We start from the raw sequence: 19,010 nt of genomic DNA on the forward strand, positions 1-19,010 counted from the left end.
GAAGAAACCCTATGTTGGAGGATCCAGGGTTTTTAGCCATCACACAAGACGAAGCTCTTGGGGAGCAAATCCAGGGTGAGCCTGATCTTCTCCACGCGGTGGGGCGACTCCGACCCAGGCAGCCCCAACCTGAGTTCCGTGGCCTTGAGGTTCAGAACCCCTCCCTCGACTCCGCCGGCAGAGGAGTTCCGCTCCGACAGACCTATGTAATCATGCTCCACCGTCGACGACATCAACCTCTGCATAGAGAACAGGAGATCATCAAACTCCTGAAGATTCAAAGGTAGTCGAACAAACAATCGCAAAGGGCAGAGGAGTAAAAAGAAAAAAAAACGGAGACACCTTTGCGTCTGGTTTTGCTGATCGTTAGCAGCTTCCTCTTCCTCCTACATTAGACACTTTGGGCTTATCGTTAGCCCATATCCATCGGAGAGGGAGGCGACGACGACCGACAAGAGATCAAGGGACGACGCCTTCTCGGAACCTATCTGCATCTTGGCGGATCGAGCGGTGAATCGGAAGCACAGATCTCCGATCTCTGTTTCTGTCTGCTTCGAATTGGGAGAATAAAGGAGGTCGAGATTGGGTCGGCGATGGGAGGGGAGGAGAAGATAGAGGCGGAGAAGGTGAGTCGCCCGAAGATGGCTCTCTCTCTCTGCCTCCCGTGGACGACATCATATAGGGTTAGGTTAGAGGGAAGAGTTGAAAATTTTAGCTAAGTATTGGAGGGAAAATTATCATAGACATCAGATTTTAAAAACAGATGTTAAAATCGGTGTCTATTAACGAAAAAACGGACGCTTATAGACATCGCCTAAAAAACCGATGTCTATGAGCGAAAATCTGCGCTCATAGACACCGGTTTTTGGAAAAACCGGTGTAAAATACTCAAAGACATCGGTTTTTGCTTAAAACCGTTGTTGTTCCACTGATGTCTATGAGGGTTTTTGTTGTAGTGATTTTTGTAGCCCAAGTATATGTCGATGACATAATTTGTGGCTCAAATAACAAGGGCTATTTGAATGAATTTATTTCTCACATGGAAAGTGAGTTTGAGATGAGTCTAGTAGGAGAATTGACATTCTTCCTTGGACTTGAAATCAAACAAACTCGAGATGGCATTTATGTCCATCAGACGAAATACACTCAAGAGATGCTTAGAAAATTCAATATGAGTGACTCTAAGGAAGTGTCCACTCCAATGGCGACAAACACTCGCCTTGACAATGATGAGAGTGGGAAACCAATTGATCTAACGCAATATAGAAGCATGATTGGTAGTCTTCTATATCTCATAGCTAGTAGGCCTGACATACTTTTTGCTGTGGGCATGTGCGCTAGATATCAAGTCTGTGCCAAGAAATCTCATTTAATTGCAGTTAAGAGAATATTGAGATACCTTAAGGGCACAATTCGAGTAGGTCTATGGTACCCTCGTACAGAGTCTTTTGACTTGGTAGACTATACTGATTCCGATTATGCTGGGTGCAAATTGGATCGGAAAAGCACTAGTGGGGGTTGTCAATTTTTAGGTTCATCATTAGTTAGTTGGTCAAGTCGGAAGCAACATTGTGTTGCCCTCTCCACGACCGAGGCTGAATATATTGTCATGGGACAGAGTGTATCACAATTGTTGTGGATGATACACACCCTAGAGGATTATGGACTTTCTTATAAGGGTGTACAAGTGCTATGTGACAACATTAGCACGATCAACCTAACTAAAAATCCAGTCCATCATTCAAGGACCAAGAACATTGAAGTGCGTCATCACTTCATTAGAGATCACGTAGCTAGGGGTGACATTGTGCTCACATATGTGGAGTCAAAGTCAAACCTAGCCGACATTTTCACCAAACCCCTTCCGGAAAATGAATTTAGTCATTTAAGGAGGGAGTTGGGGATGTGTTTGGCTCCTTAGGTCCTTAGGACTTCATCATGATCAATAAGGACAAATTAAAATGACAAAAGAAATTGGGAATGATTTTGGGCAACTTGGGAACATCTCACACAAACTATAAGGTTTAACAAAATATTTTTGTTTGCTAGAAATGGGGTGAGATGCTAGGAACAACCAAATTATTCAAAATGTATCATGCATCTCTTGAATAATTAGGTTGAAGAGACATTAATTGAGTATGGGGAACACCATTACATAATTCATGTGTAATTGGTTCCTAGATCTTACTCATATATTCCAACCAAGGAATCTTGGTTGGACTTTTGCCTAGAAATTTTCTAATCATGGTTGATGGTTGATGTGTTGATTGGTATTGTTGTTTGGTTCATGTCATGACTTTTGATTGATAAAACGATAGGTTATTAAAGGAAATAATAATAACTTGGATATATTTTGACAAACTTGAAACTAAACATAACAAGAATCAAGAATTTCAGCTTTCATGCCTTGATTGCAAATTAGGACAAGTTGTCTATATTTTGACAAACTTGAACTTGATCATAGAGACGAGTTTAGCAAAAATATGTTTTGAACTCTTAAGGATCAAGAAGACAGAACTCCATATGTTTGGAGTTAGTGTGAGGTTTTGTTTGATGAGAATCTGAAACTTTAGGGCTATAAACCTGTTCAGACCATAACTTTTAGGTAAGAGCTATGCTTGTAGATCCTCCATGTTCTAGGTGCTGAACTTGGGAGTTTTCCTAGAGAAACTCCCACGAATTATCGAACACAAGTTACTGAAATTACTACTTTCAGTTACTGAAATTACGAGAGAAATCAGACACTGATCGGTCTACGGACCGATCAAGTCAGCCTGGCACGCTCAAGCCCGCTACTGATCTCTTTCTGATCGGTCTACAGACCGATCAGAGAGTTCCCTGATCGGTCCGGAGACCGATCAGATCAATTCGGCAGAAAAGCCACTGATCAATCTCTGATCGGTCTACCGACCGATTAGGAATCTTGCTGATCGGTCAAGGGGACCGATCAGTGAGTACTGATCATCTCCTGATCGGTCCGTGGACCGATCAGGATGATCCTGGATCGGTCCAGGGACCGATCAGGAGGCTTCTGATACCTTCTGATCGGGCAACCGTCCGATCATTTCTTCACTGTACACCCATCTAAACCCTTAAAACCTCCCGATCCCTTATTTTCCTCATTCACGGGAAACCCTAGCCGACTCTTCCCACCAGCTCACCCTTTCTCTTCTCTTTGCACGCCGGAACACTAGTCCAGTTCTAGCCCTCCGAAGCTCTAGCCGAGAGTTCAATGGCACCAAGGTAACTCCTATTTCTCTAGAACTTTGGCATTTCAACTTCATTTCTCACATATCTGTGGCTTTGTGTTTCGGGTGGCTCCTGTGCTCTTCTTTTTCTCATTGTGTCCCATTAGAAAGAAACCAGTAGGTGAGGGTACTTCCAAGTCCAAAGATAAATCCAAAGCTCCTGCTGCTAGTTCCCGACCTCAACATCCAGTTCGGGAAGATTTCCCAACCAACAGTTTGAACAATCCTTTAAGGAAAGGACCTTCAAATTGCTCCCATGTAGATCAGTCGATCAAAAATACATGAATGAGTTTTGTCCAGCAATTACGGAGACCATAGCGTACTATAAACTTGATTCCTTGGTATATTTAGAGAGAGATATCAACTTTGACCTAGTTTCTGAATTCTATAACAAACTTCATCAGACTATTGATGGTAGTTATAGATCAAGAGTGGCTAAGCAAAACGTTGATTTCAGCTTAATTGCCTTCTTTGATTATTTAGGCTGTCGTTTATGTTCGGGGACGATGTTCTCATTCTATCCTTCTTTGCCTGAACCCATGCCTCATCCTCTTGATGTCTCATCTGACTCGATTTATGAGTACTTCTTTGGGCATCCGAGACCGGATGGATTAGATGAGTTAGATGTCGACTTTCCTACATTTGCAGCCCTTGGCCTTTCTGCTCCTGATTACATTCTTTTCAAAATTGTCACAAACTGTCTTCTACCTATCACCTCTAAACCATTGGCAGAGATTCGACCGTATCATTGTCTGATGCTTTACGGGTTGCGTAGGCGTCTTGACTTTGATGTCATGTCGAGTGTCTATACTTCTATCATATCCCATAGCGAGCCAAGCGGTTACACCATTTATATGCCTTTTGGGCATATAATTACTGACTGGCTTGAGACCCTGGGTATTGATGTCTCTAAGGGGAGGATAGTAAAGATGGTTAGGCAGGATTGTCGACTTGGGAAACGTGCGTTTTCCAAGTCTGGAATCTTAGGACAGGATGGGACAGTTAGGTGGAAGGATGGGAGGGCACTAGGTGAGTTACCTCGACGACAGGTTGCTCCTGTTGCTGCTCCTCCTGCTGCTGATGATGGAGAGGCCGATCCTGATCTGCGCTGGCAGATCGCCGAGCTGGAGAGTCGTTTTGATCGACACGAGGAGATGGTGGCTGCTGAGTTCGATGGACTTCGCATTCGGATAGACCAGCGCTACGATGACCTGCGCGGGCAGATTGACCAGCGCTTCGATGATATGCGCAGTCATCAGGTGGTGACACAGCAGTTGCTACTCGGATGGATGGCACGCTACCCGCCTCCGCAGTCTTACCCAGACTATCCATCCTCCAGCGTGCCGCCTCAGGATTTCACTCCTCCTGCCGATGGTGGTGATGTTCCTCAGTGTGAGGATATTGATTGATACAGTTTGTTTGTTGACTGTCTGTATTTTGGATGTTATTTGTTAGTTTTTATGTCGGACCTGGATGTTTGCACTTCTGATGCTACTCATGTATTTATGCTACTCAGTTTTATATTTGCTTGCTCTTTATTATGCTTCATTTTCTATCGGTTTTTAATATGCTGTTCCTATGCCATGATTTGATTGTATCTTATGTCTTTCTTATTGTCATATTGTGACCTTAGAGGGAATTCTAGGTCAGTTAAGAGAAGGCAGTATGGGTTAAGGGGAAGCCTTTTGAATTTTTGTCACCTCATTTGCACCTTTTCGGTGTTTGACAAAGGGGGAGAGGATAACGGGAAGGATCTTGATTCCCGTCCTTGACTTGGTGGTGTATCCGTCTTAGGGGGAGGATCCTGATTTCCCTAAAATTATGGGTATATGAGCATTTCTGATCTAAACTTAAATCGTGTTGTCAAACAACAAAAAGGGGGAGATTGTTGATACAGTCTGACCTGGATGTTGTTTTGCTGTTGACACTGATTTAAGTTTGTATCAGATAATTAACTCAGATTAATTACTAATCCAGGTTGACTAGGTTGACCTGATTGAAGCAGTTGGAAAGTCCTGGTGAGTGAAGCTAGGTGCAAGTCCTGGTGAGTGAAGCCAGGTGAAAACCCTAGTGAGTGAAGCTAGGTGCAAGTCCTGGTGAGTGAAGTCGGGCAAGGGAAAATCCAGATGGATCAAGGGTGATCGGACATCTGGTGTTGAAAAGTCCAAGAAGGAAACTTGGCATGCGGAGTCAGAGAGGGTTCGGTAGCTCGTTCTCTAGGACCAGATAAAGTCGGAAAGGGCTAGGGAGCTCATTTTTCCAGACTAGGTCAGAGAGGGCTCGACTCGGACTGAGTCGAGAAGCTGGATCGGTCGGCAGACCGATCCAGTGAAACCTTGACACCTGATCGGTCTGCCGATCGTGAATTGATCGATGGCTCTGAGCGTTCTTGATCGATCGCGGACCGATCGAAATCGATCGAGCCCATCTTCTTGATCGATGCGGGGACCGATCGAGGCCGTAAGCGTTTGGGAAGAACGCTATCGATCGGTCTCGGGACCGATCAGATTATCTGACGCTGTGCGCAGCGACATCTGATTGGACTGGATCTGATCGGTCTAGGGACCGATCAGATTAGTGCTGATCGGTCCGCACCGATCGCGATATCGGCGTGGATCGGTGCAGGCCGATCCACGTATTGTTTATTTGCATGTACTTTTTCGATTGCCGTATTTGTCTTCACCATCTGTTTTTAACCATCTGCTGTGAGTCTTTTGAGCTTGCAGGTTGCAGGTCACATTCTCATGGTTGAATTCAAATTGAGCTTCATTAAGAGAAGAAGACAAGTGCTCTTTACACTGTGATTTACTGCAACAGATGCATTTGAGGCATCAACGTTCACTGGGTTTCTGATTGCGATTGGGCTGCGATCTGCTTGACTGTGATATCATTGGTGTGAGTTCAGAGAACCAGGTAAGGAGGAAGAGGGATTGGCTGCAGCGCTGATTTGCGCAGTTTTGACCAGATCTGTGACAGCAGAGATCAGATTTGAGAAGCAGTAAAAACAGCGAGAGGGGAACAAGAACAATACAACGAAGAAAGCTTGAAAGAAAAGTCTGTGCTGTTGTGCGAAGTTCTTGAGCTCTCGGGTGAACTGCGATCTCTGTTTTCTGCTACTGATACTCGCGTGGTTGTAAGCATTTCTATTCTCCTTTGCCACCGAGTTTCTGTAAGTCTCGTGCTTTAAGTTAAATCTTCCTTGAGACTCTGTTGAGAGGTTGCTCCACCGAGAAGGAGACATCTTTAGCCGGAAGTTATCCGGGGTGCGATCTGTCGAAGATCAAGGAGTCGTCCACCTTACGGACACGCCGAGGAGTAGGGGCAAGTTATCCCCGAACCTCGTATATCTTTGTGTCTGTTGTGTGTGTGTTTTTCTTCCTTCGTTTTAGTTTTCCACTTCCGCTGTGCTAACTAGTTTTTGTGTAGAACTCTCTGTCTAAGTTTTTTAAGAGGCTATTCACCCCCCTCTAGCCATCTAAGATCCCAACAAGTGGTATCAGAGCCCGGACTGCCAGAAGGTTTAACCACCGACTGTGCACAAGAGCTATGGTCTGATTGGACCATGTGAGTACAATATTGACCTCGAACAAAGAAAGTGGGGGCTCCTATGTTCGGATCAAGAGGACCAGACACCAGGCAAGAAGTCCTAGTTGCGGCTAGGCAAGGAAAGTCCTAGTAGGTCGGGTGGACCAAGGGGCAGGAAGTCCTAGTTGCGGCTAGGCAAGGAAGTCCTAGTAGGTCGGGTAGACCGAGGGGCAGGAAGTCCTAGTAGGTCGGGTAGACCGAGGGGCAGGAAGACCTGGTGGGTCAAGGATCGGACGTGGAAAGCCCATGGTCCTTTGTTTAAGGGGGGATTGTTGGGGTTGCAAGGTTGCAAACATAGTCCCATATTGAAAACACATGGAAAAGATCATGAGTTTATAAGAGAAAGATATCTCCATTGACATGAGGCCTTTTGGGTAGAGCCCAAGAGCAAAACTATGAGGGCTTAGGCCCAAAGTGAACAATATCATGCTATTGTGGAGATATCTAAATTCTTTTCGATCCTACAGAAGGTAGCGAAGCAGGGGGAGATTCAGGCTTCAAATCTGATATGGTAAGTGAGGTATGCCTCTTACCCCCTGATCAACTTTATTCTGGCATTAAGGCAATGACTAAATCCATGTATAAATTAGAAAATGAAAATATCAAATTAAAAAATGAAATTTTGGAAACAAAAAGAATATTAGCAAAATCATGTCTTATAGAGGATTTTGATAAATTGAAAATTGAAAATGAAAAACTAAAAGAAGAAATAGAAAGATTGAAAAAATATAAAAGTTCAAATATTTCTACTTTTAGAAATTATAGAGCTTTAAATTGGTACTATAGATTTCATCAAAGTCAAATTAGAAATATATCAAAAATCTATGTACCTAGGAAATACTTGGTTAACCCTGTAGGTAGGAACCTCTACTGGGTTCCAAAAACCTGTTTAATTTAAAATTAGACTTAGCATTTTCAGCAAGGAAATTAAACGACTAATTTCATTATGAGGCTTTGTCTAAGGAAGTGGTTGTTGCTCCAATAACCAAGAAGGCCTAGTGCCTCGCCACGACCTGGAAGCCAAGTATCGAAATGAAAAGTTTAATTGACTAACTGAAAAAGCATTAATTTAATTTACCTAATGCTTTAAAAGAGTTATTCAATTTGTGTTAGAAAATATTTAAAATTAATTTATAATTTAAAAAAAAAATTTAAATATTTTTTTTAATTAACTTAGAAATTTTTCTATGAATATTGTCTTAGACATTTTTCCTTTGAAAATTGCCTTAGAAATCTTTTATGAAAAATAACTTAAAAATTGACTTAGTATTTTTTTTAATTAAACTAGATTTTCTCTTTTGACTTAGACTTGTTTAAAGAACCCTTATTTTTAATGTGATCAAAGGGGGAGAAGAATGTTAAGTCTAGGGGGAGGTATATAAATTTTTTTTTATGAAATATCTTTGGACTTAATTGCAAATAAATTGTTTTTATTGCATCTGTTTTTCCCTAGCTTAACTTGGGTTGCTCACATCAAAAAGGGGGAGATTGTTGGAACCCCGAGGTGTTTTGATGTGATCAAACAAGTTAAGCTAGATCTTGCGTTGTTTAACCCTTGTGTCTAAGTGTGCAGGAACTTAGGAACACAGGAAGTCGAGCGGAAGACGCGGCTAGCGAGAAGGACGGCACGGGAGAGAGCCGACGGGCTCGGTGCGTCCGAGGGACGAGGTGTCCGCGGAAGAGTACACCGGTGGACGAGAAGAACGTGCGCGGCGTTCGAGGGACGAGAAACCGGGAAGGAAGGCTGCTCGAGGAGAAGGCCGGAACATGGGTTCGGGTGAGCCCTATTCCGGATGGCCGAGATCACCCAAGCTAGTGGAGCCGGAACAGAAGACCCGGACCGAGACGAGCTGAACCGAACCGGAGCGACCGGACGGGAAAAGTCAACCAGAGTTGACTTTTGGGGTCCGGGGCGGCCGGAACCATCCGGGGCGCCCGGAACCCTCCGGGGCGCCCGGAACCCTCCGGGGCGCCCGGAATGAGGTTTTTGACCAGATCGAGTCAAACTCGATCTGAACGTTGGGGGATAAAGTTTTATCCCCCCAGGGCGCCCGGAACGCTTCCAGGCGCCCCGACCAAGGCTATAAATATAGCCTTGGTCCAGAAACAATCATCAATTCAGAACAACTACTTGTAATCCAGTGCTTTCATTTGTGTTATTTCTTTCTGTGCTTTCAACGCTGTAAGAGGCTACTCCGCCCAGAGGAGAATCAATTAGTGCGCTTTCTTTGTCTTGGATTAGCAATCCTCTGATTGCAAACCAAGTAATTCCTCTGTGTCTATTTTATGTTTTAATTAGTCTCTTCCTTTTTAATTACAAGTTCTTTTAAATTAGTTGAATATCCGAGAAGGGTTTTTTATTATTTTTTTTTTGTAGGGCAATTCACCCCTCCCCTCTTGTCGGCCTCCAAAGGGACCAACACATGCGCCTCCCAAACTCTTATCCTAGTGTGAGTTATAAGCGTACATGGCTCACACATCCAACGACCATCTGGTATGGTCCCAAACTCTCATCCCAACGATGAGTTATAAGTGTGCATGGCTTACACATCTCCCAGACTCTCGTCCCAGTGCCAGTTATAAGCGTGCACGACCCACACGTCCAACGACCATTCAGTAGGGTTCTAGACTTTCATCCCAACGATGAGTTATAAGTGTGCATGGCTCACGCGCCTTCCAAACTCTTGTCCCCGTGTGAGTTATAAGTGTGCACGACTCACACACCCAACGGTCGCTCGGTCAGGTCCCAAACACTTATTCTAGAGATGAGTTATATGCGTACACGACTCACACGCCCCAAAGATTACTCTATCAAGTTAAATCCCTGGACAGGTATCTAGTAGCTACTTTGCCCGGCTCCCATCTCAACAGTCGTTCTACCCAGCTCCTATCTCCATAGCTGTTCTGCCAACTCTTATCTCAACAACCGCATTGCTCGGCTCTTATCTTATCTAAACAACCTCTCTGGTCGATTCTTATCTCAACAACCGCTTTGCTCGATTCTTATCTTATCTAAACAGCCGCTCTGCCCGGCTGTTATCTTAACAGTTGCTCTGTCCTGCTCTTATCTTATCTAAACAGCTACTCTGCCTTGTTCTTATCTCAATAGCCGCTCAGCCCGACACTCGTCTCGCTCGCTGCTCCCTCGACAGTCATCTCATTCACCGCTCTACTCGACACATGTCAAAATTGTCACTCACTCGACATTACTCGCATATCGTCGTCCGCTCGGCATCGCCAGCAAATATCCGATTCCTCAGCATTTATCTCAAATCTTCGATCGCTCGAACTCATCGCTCATTTGGCACGACTCAGCCGCTCAGCCAGCACCGTTCAACCGCTCAGCCGGCACACCACTCAGCCGACATCTATTACTTGCTCAACAGACTGTCGTCCGCTTGACACAAGCTTTTCAAGCGGCTCGGCGGCTCTAATAAACACAACGTCGATCTACCAATCTGAGCAATTTCAAGTAAGAAAATTTGTCAAACCAATTCAAAAATAGTCCAAGAGAAACTTCCAATTCAGCTCAAAATAAAATTTCAGCCGGTCGGCAAAATTTAGTCAAATTCCAATCAGAATTAATTGCCAATTCCAATAACTCAGTTTCCTATCGGCTAAACATCTAATTCCGAACAGCAGGTCCTCTACCAGTCAAACTTCAATCAACAACAATCTGATCGACAGACACTCCCGTGCGAGAATTCCGACGGCATTTTTCCAATCAAATTGGAAAAATTGTCTAATTAAAAGAAGGATAGCCCCGCAAGCATCGGCTCCCTTTCCCTGTCGTCGGGGGTAATCAATCTTACGATAAACTTAGTCCAATTAGTCGAGAACGATTTAGTTGAAGAATAAGCTGTCTAAGCAATTGGACTCGTGCTTCTTTCGACTAAATTTAAATAGGAGATGTGTGATACAATGAATACTAAAACTGCCAAAGGATTAAAAAATAATCAAAGTCAAGAGAGGTCAATGATCATTTCTTCTCGATTGAGCCAACCAAGATCAGCCTTCATAGGCAGGCCAGGCCAGAGCTGACCGGCCAGTGTTCCATGTCGAGTCCAGTAGTCTTTCAAGTCAGGTCCTGTCAATCTTCTCGGCAAAGCAGAGTATCTGACCTGTCAATCTTCCGGGCCTACTCTAGCAATCTTCCAAGCCAGGTTCAACCAATTTTCCTGACAGAATAGAGCATCCGACCAACTAATTTTCTTGGTCGAATCAAGCCAATTAATTTTCTTGGCCCAACCGACCAATCTACCAGATAGAATATAACAGAGCAGATCACTAGGTCTATCAATTTTTTATTTCATTTACTTACACTTAGAGCTAGATTACATAATCTTCTCATTTCTAAACAGAACCCTCCAACCCTTTCACATAATCGGTCTTCCCATCTAACTTAATTTCCAGACATAATCATCCACATTATCGAAAACCTCTTCTCTCTTTATATATGCTCTCTCTGTCTCGACTGAAAAGTGTCCTCGTCTAGTTGTTGCCATGCCAGCCCCGTCATATCCACAAACGAGGACTAGGATCGGTCATTTGTCCTTTTTCAACTTAATTAATTGCAGCACAGGTTGCCGTCCCCCGTCAACCGTGCACTCAGGCATGTTTATATATTCGCAAGAAAGGAGCTTTTATAAATACTAAAGTACTTCATGTTTTGGCGTAAATCGATCTTTTTAATAGTTGAAGCAAAGCATTGATGGAAATGAGAATCTTAATTTACATTTTTACAGCATTTATTAATCCATTCGCAAGGTTCAGAAATTAGAGATGCAGAAACAAGAATATATACACTTAAATACAAGTGTTCTTTTAAGAGAGAAATAGAGAAGAGACAGGGTGGTTCTTATTAATTTTTAGAATTGAATTAATATTTTAAGTTATTAAATTATATATATTTTAAATTATCAAGCTTATGTGTTTAAGCTTGGCCAAGGGTCACTGATACGGCGAAATCCTGCAGCCACAACCCATATAGTTAGAAGTCATATTGAATTGTCACTCAAAATTAAAATTATGGTGGATCAAACTTGACCAAAAGAAATCGGACTTAATTAGCCCAGATGAGATAAAGGGTTTGGTTGAATCATACTCATCCCAAGGAATACAATTTATTTGTAGATAAGACAACTACTCAGACTTAGCTTCAGTCATCGACATCATTCCTATTTCAACCTTAGTCGCCGACATCATTCATGTCTCAATCTCGAATTCTAACATCAATCATGCATTAATCTCAATCACCACCATCGTCCCTATCTCAGCATCGGATCCTAACATCACCTAGGCCTCGATCTCATATCCCGACATCATCTAGCCTATGTTTCAGTCATCAGCATCACCCCTGTCTCACCCTTAATTAGTCACCGACATCATCCATATCTTGACCTTAGATCTTGACGTCTTCCATGCCTCAGTCTCAGTCCCTAGCATCACTTCTATCTTAGCCTTAGTCGTTGACATTATTCATGTCTTAATCTCAATTCCTGACATCCTCCCTATGCTTCAGTTACCAACATCCCCCATGGCTCGGTCTCTGTCGCTGACATCCTTCACACCTCAATATCAGATCCTAGCATCGCACCTGGCTTGACCTCAATCACCGATATTGTCCCAGCTAACCTCAATTGCCAACTTATCCCGAACTTGATCCCAACCACCGACTACATCCATGACTCGGTCTCAGATCCCTGCATTCTCTCGGTTTTGACCTTAGTCGCCGACTTCATCTATAATTAAGGTTACTTAACGTTGACCTCATTTCCGTATCCATGGATCATGCACTACGTTGCCCACTGACAACAACTGGGAATATTCCAAAATATGTGGCATAGTGTAAATAGAGAATGATTATGTGATTGTCATATTTGGTCTCCTAGATGTCCTCCTTCAAATATGTGGCAATTAGTGAATGGAGAGACAACTAACGACTCTCCGATCTAGTCCTCTCATTAGCTCATATGAGATGATGAAGGAGAATGCATCGTCTGTCATGGAGATGCTTTTTTGACAGCTATATAAATCCTAAACAAGGTAAGTGCTCTTTTCGGCTACCTCAAACTCTTGCACTTTCTTTTCTGTTAGCTTCATTCCTCAAACAAACTCTAATTTAAGCATTAGAGTGACCTACCAAGATCTCTCTCCGATGTTATTTAAACTCTGTTGGAGAGCGTTTCAGGTCCTCCTTGTTAGGAATACAATCAAAGTCCTATATTGAAAATATATGAAAAATATCATGAATTTAAAAGATGAAAAATATCTCCATTGATATGAGGTCTTTTGGCTAAAGCTCAAAAATAAATTCATGAGGGTTTAAATTCAAAGTGGACAAATCATACCATTATGGAGATATATGAATTCTTTTGGTCCTAACAAGTGGTATTAGTGTCATGGTCCAAATCAAGTTATGTGAGTATGACATTGAACGAAGCAAATGACTGGATGCTTGGTGGAAAACCTAGGGGAGTGAACTCTAGGCGTTGAAAAGTTCAAACAGGTCAAGGGTGACCGAATACTTGGCACAAATCCTAGGGGAGTGAACCCTAGTTGATGACAAGTCCAAGAAGGTCAAGATTAACCAAAAATCCTGGAGAGTGAATCCTAGATGGTGAAAAAGTCTTAGAAATACATAGAAAAGATTATGAGTTTAAAAGATAAAATATATCTTCATTAATATGAGACCTTTTGAATAGAGTCCAAAAATAAATTCACAAGGACTCAGGTCTAAAGTGGACAATATTATACCATTGTAGAGATATGTGAATTATTTTGATCCGAATAAGTACTCCTCATCCTTATCATTGACGTGCGATCTCCGGAGAGCACACAGATCAACTCATTCATTGACTCATGGTTTAACCATCCAAGATATTTTTAGTCGGAACCATCACTTAAGCGGGTTGTAAACAAACCGAGCCGAGCCGAGCCGAGCTGAGCCGAGCTTTGGGGTATTCAAGCTTGTTTGATAAGGTAACCAAGCCAAGCCAAGCCGAGCCGAGTCGAGCTTAAAATGAACCAAGCTTTTGAAATGAGTGTTCAAGCTTGACTTGGTTTATTTTTTATAAACTTGAGCTTGTTTAAAGCTTGGCTTGAGCTTGGTTCATTTAGATGTTATCAAGCTCTCAATTCAAGCTTGGCTTGAGCTTGGTTCGAGCTTGACTTGAGCTTGATTCGAGTTTGGTTCGTTTAGATATTATTAAGCTCTCAATTCAAGATTGTTTGATTGTTGGAAACTTTTATTTGTTTGATTGATTATTGAGCTTGATAATTTAAATTTATTTATTTATTTTATTTTATTATTTATTTAGCATATTGAAAATAGTTTTATTAATGAATACGGTTCGTGAACATTGTTCATGAATATTGTTCACAAACGTTGTTCACGAATTTTAACGAGCTGAACACATGTGTTCAAGCTTGTTTGTTTAGCTTAACGAGCTGTTCAAGCTTGTTTGTTTAATTAATTTTATGTATATTGAACAAACATAAACAATCTCTTACCAAGTCGAACATCAAGCTTGTTCACGAATGTTTGGTTCATTTACAGCCCCACTTAAGCCATGCTAATTAGGTGGAGTTTATGACCATTGCTAGCATTACTTGCATTGAAGCAGTGTTTGGTTAGCAACCGTTAAAAATTTAAGTGTTAAATTGGATTTGGGTTGCGCTAGCTCGATCTAAGTATGACATGTTGGTTTGCAACAATTAAAAAATTAAGTGTTAAATTGGATTTGTGTTGTGCTCGATCTCAGTATGACATGTTGATTAGCAACAATTAAAGAATTAAGTGTTAAATTGGATTTGTGTTGTGCTCGATCTAAGTATGACACGCTAACACTTCTCTGTGTTGGGGCAAGAGAGATATTTTATTTTAATTTTTTTCTACCAACAAAATATAAAAAATAAAAATTAACTTCTATCTTATCATTCATTTTTTAAAAACGAGGGCAAATTATTACATGCAACACAAACTCGTACACTTTTGATGCCAAATTCTACTCTAATTGCTCTAACCTTCTTTAAGATCCAATATCAAATTCTGTCTCACAACAGTGCTTCCAAATTGTTTTTGGTTGTTTCATCCTTGTATTTTATTAATAAACTCAAAGTGTAGTTATATATAGTAAAAGCAAAGATAATATATTGCTATGGCCATCTAACAATCTTATAAATAGCTAGTGACAAATGCCTACACAGATAATAACATTAAAATATGGTGTTATATATAACTTCAGTAAGTCAATAGTTAATATTAATCTTCAGTTCTCAGAAGAAAAAAAAACGTTGATGATCAGTTAATCTCCAAGTAAAGCAGCCTGCATGTTGTATATATATATATGATCGATACCATTGTTAACCATGGACCATTTCAACAATATAAGTGACAGATTATGAACCAATTAATGGAAGATAAAATCATTTAAATGACAAGAAGGTAACTGAGAGAAGAAGAAAATGTTAATTGTAATAGTCACCTTCTGGAAAAAAAAAAAAACAATGGATAGCTAATATCGAATAAATAGTCGATATTTATTGAAATGCCTCCGAAGGAATTTATCATATCCGTACTCTGCTCTTCATATACACTTATAAATTAACATGCTCATTCCATGATCGATCGATCTACACGAGTCGCATGAATTTCCATGCAGGAGACTCAGTCCGTCCTCAATACATGTACAGAGTTACAGTACTCACCTCATTTTTGGTTCGTCCTTTTGAGTGCACTTTTCTAATCATCAACAGTTGTCTTTCATGCATTTTGGCTGGGATGGTTCTCATTTAAGCAACCTGATTAATTAGATGGCAAATATGTTATCCATAAACAAGATATAAAAAGTGTAAAATCGCATATATATTTTTTTCAATTAAGTTGCGAGATTTGTGAGAAATAGTAACAAACTCAAATGTTTATAATTATCATTGTAAAAGTTACTAAATAATTCATCTATCCCTCTAAGTATTTTGATTTAGCTTACTTAATTACCTTGACAATCATGAAAAACATAGCTAGTCTTTAGCTAATGCATTGATTAATTAATTTATCAATAGGGCATTCATGTTAATTAATGTTTAACTAAAAGATAATTACCATAATGGTAATTAACTGTACTCTAATTTTTCTTTAAAAACAGTATTACATTTTATAAACATCTATATCTTAAAAAACATAAAAATATGTAGAAAGGCAGAAAAACACTTTTTAATTAATTGACTATGTAAGATGAGTCTTATAACTCAATGCAAATCAATTTAGATATATAATCAGAATTATTACTGACGATCGATCATTAAATCTAAGAAGAAAAAATTAACTTAGAAATATGTATTTTACCTACCTTAATTACCTTACTAGCTAGTCATGCCATGGCTTCATCCTTCTTTGTTGGTACTGATCATAAGTGCAGGAGGAGCTCAAGCAATTTGGATCCAATTCCGCCAAGTTATGAATATCTCGATGGGGGAACGGCGCCGCCTTCAATCCTAAGAAGTCTCTAGTTGTCATCCCATCACCATTTCTGCTTCCTTGTTGTTCAGCCATTCCAAGACTACTTGGCTGTTTCTTCGATCCCTGCATCACAGTGCTTGACAAGAGAGCATTTGTGGTCGTAGTAGCCATGTATTCTTGCACGAGAGGAAGATGAGGAAGAGTACTTATTGAAGAAGCAGTAGCTGCAGCTGCAGCTGCCATGAGACCTAAGTGGACAGGAGGCCTAGTTCTCATGTTTGCACCCATCTCTGCCGCCTTCTGCAACAGCGCAGTGGCTGACATGTGCGCAGTGGCTTGGAAGGGCGGAGCAACTGGATGCTCTTCCAATCCAGCTGCGCTGAAGATTAATGGAGGAGGAGGAGGAGGCAGAGGGCATTGCGGCTGGCTTGATATCAAGTACTGATTCGGAGAGGTGGCACTCAACCACGGTGGGATGATGTGATTATGAGTTTGATCAGTGTGAGAAAGGATATTAGAGGGCTGTTGCTCGTCATAAAGAGGTATAGATTGTGGGAAGAGCAGCACTGGGTTTTGGTGATTGACTGCTGCTGCTGTTGCCCTCGCGCTTTCCTCTGCCAAAGCGTCACAGAAGGCTCTGTGCGTGATAAAGCTATCCCTTCTGCAACCATGCGTCCATCGATCGAGAAACAAGAAACAAGAAACCAAAAACCAAAAACCAAAATTGATTTGAGAATGAACATCTGTTGTTTAATTAATTAGTTACTGATGATGATACCTTGAGAAGAGGGTGCCGCAGTCGAATCTGTATTCTCTGGTGCCGCAGACCTTGGAGTGCGCCTTCCAGTCGGACTGGACGGCGTACTTCTTGGAGCACTTGTCGCACTTCCACTTCTTCTCCCCGTGCTTGCGGCTGAAGTGCTTCTTGATGCCGGTGAGGTCGCCGAGGGCACGGGCGGGGTCGTGGTGGACGCAGCTGGCCTCCGGGCAGACGTACACTTTCTTGCGCACCGCCTCTTTGCTGCTCCGCTGCTTTAGCTTCCACGGCAGGTTGTGCCCCCGCCGGTGGAGCTGAAGGTTCTGGTCCCGCTGGAATCCCTTGCCGCAGATCTCGCACACGAACCGGTTGGTGGTCATCAGCGTCTTCGGCGACAGCGCCATTACCTCAGCCTCTGGATCTACGTACAGAGCGACCACGATCAAAAAATTGGGAAAGAAACAAACTATGTATATATGCATCATGCATATGCTAATAATTAGACGTATAATTCACCTGGATTTCCTGGTTGGTTTCTCTTTTTCCTGGTAGGGTTTGGGTTGGGGGAGGCGAAGGAGTTGGATTGCTGGTTACAGGAGACACTTGCTTCCCCGGAGGCAGAGGTGAGGTTCGACATGCTCTCGTCCACCACCACCACCTCCTCTTGCTGCTGCTGCTGCTGGATTGAGATCATCTCCTTTCGACACTATACTGTTAAATTTCGTGAATTATTAGATCAGCAAAGGACTAGATAGCTAGAGCAAGACAGCGAGGATGCAGATCTAGCTAGGGAACACATGCATGATCTGAATTATTCTTTCTTCAAAGAACCTAGAGCAAATTCTAACACCCTACGATCCATTCCAAAGAACCAAACAATTCTCTCTTTTTTTTTATATGTATATACATGTACAACCAGTTGAAACTGTCAACAGGAGAAGAGACAACCCTGGCGAAGGCTCAGACACTAAGAACAAAAAGCTTGAGAATACTACCAAAAGCTAACTGATATGATCAGAGACCAAAAACTGCTTCAAAATTCTGCAATTCATATGGACAACAGCTAAAGGTTGAACCGTTGAAGTGATCGAGAAAGCAGTCCTCTTGCAGGGAGAGAGAAAAGCGAATGAGGGAAGCAAATGAATGTTGCAATTAATCCTCACCATTCACTACATACCCACAATGTACAGAACAAGCTCTGGCGTCGCACTTGCTGCTGTCTTTGCATGCCTTTATCTCTCTTTCTTGTACGAACTATAATCTATAAGACCGTCATTATTTCAAGAGTTAGCAGTTATTCATAATTTATCTCCTCTCCTATTCATTATGAGACGGATTGAGGGGACACTTAGACAAGCACAGCTCCTTTTTACCAACTTATACTCTGTAAGAAACAAATTGATTTTTATTGTATTTACTATTTACTATGGTAAAATTAACTAATATATTAATACAACAACACTGGCATGGCACAACTCCTTAAGTTAATTTTGTGGAGAAGATTCCTTCGTACGTGCGTGCTATATATGTAGCTTTTTTGTGTGCGTGGTATTAAGTTAATGACTTGAACTTTGTCCTAAAAGGGGAAAAGTAAGATGAAAGGAATGCATGATTTGGGAAGAATGATGGGCTCTTGATTAAATTTGTCAAAGCGAAAGAATTGGGAGTAGTGTGTGGGGAAAGCAATTAGGCACCAGCTGCTTTTTAGATTTACATTAGAATTAATGATTGGGCAATTGAGTGAATTCACATGGACAAGCATGCATAATTATCTCTTAATTATCAATTTTCTTAAGACCCAAGCCTTCCTCTCTTCATACACTTCTGTTACTTGATAGTGACCATATATCAACATTGATAATACTATATAAGAGGAAAACAAAACATTAAAAAAAAAAGACCACTTCTCTTTAAATAAAATCCTTGATAAAGATATGTCTTACTTTTCTTTTCACTAGTA

The 19,010-nt window shown here is 41.5% G+C and overlaps 1 protein-coding gene across 3 annotated transcripts; it reads right to left on the bottom strand.

Moving 5' to 3' along the window:
* Positions 1–15,284: 15,284 nt before the first annotated feature.
* On the bottom strand, positions 15,285–18,304 carry LOC121989368 (protein indeterminate-domain 7-like). 3 transcript variants are annotated; one of them, XM_042543367.1, is made up of 5 exons: positions 18,214–18,304; positions 17,567–17,761; positions 17,072–17,471; positions 16,184–16,954; positions 15,285–15,635 (listed from the first exon to the last, which is right to left on the bottom strand). In XM_042543367.1, exons 2-4 carry the CDS (start codon positions 17,742–17,744, stop codon positions 16,201–16,203), a joined length of 1,332 nt encoding a protein of 443 aa, XP_042399301.1. In that variant the 5' UTR covers positions 17,745–17,761; positions 18,214–18,304; the 3' UTR covers positions 15,285–15,635; positions 16,184–16,200. The 3 variants fall into 3 exon arrangements, with proteins under 3 accessions (XP_042399301.1, XP_042399302.1, XP_042399300.1); XM_042543368.1 differs by having other exon boundaries at positions 16,193–16,954; positions 18,046–18,278; XM_042543366.1 differs by having other exon boundaries at positions 18,046–18,278.
* Positions 18,305–19,010: the final 706 nt, after the last annotated feature.

This window comes from Zingiber officinale, chromosome 6B, assembly GCF_018446385.1.
Source record: "Zingiber officinale cultivar Zhangliang chromosome 6B, Zo_v1.1, whole genome shotgun sequence".
Classification (NCBI taxonomy): domain Eukaryota; kingdom Viridiplantae; phylum Streptophyta; class Magnoliopsida; order Zingiberales; family Zingiberaceae; genus Zingiber; species Zingiber officinale.

Excerpts from the sequence above, each read along its gene's own strand:
- LOC121989368 (XM_042543367.1), bottom strand. The coding sequence starts at position 17,744 with ATGATCTCAATCCAGCAGCAGCAGCAGCAAGAGGAGGTGGTGGTGGTG. Across the intron at positions 17,472-17,566 it reads AAACCAACCAGGAAATCCAG|ATCCAGAGGCTGAGGTAATG; the intron begins GTGAATTATACG and ends CTCTGTACGTAG. Across the intron at positions 16,955-17,071 it reads TGCGGCACCCTCTTCTCAAG|AAGGGATAGCTTTATCACGC; the intron begins GTATCATCATCA and ends GCATGGTTGCAG.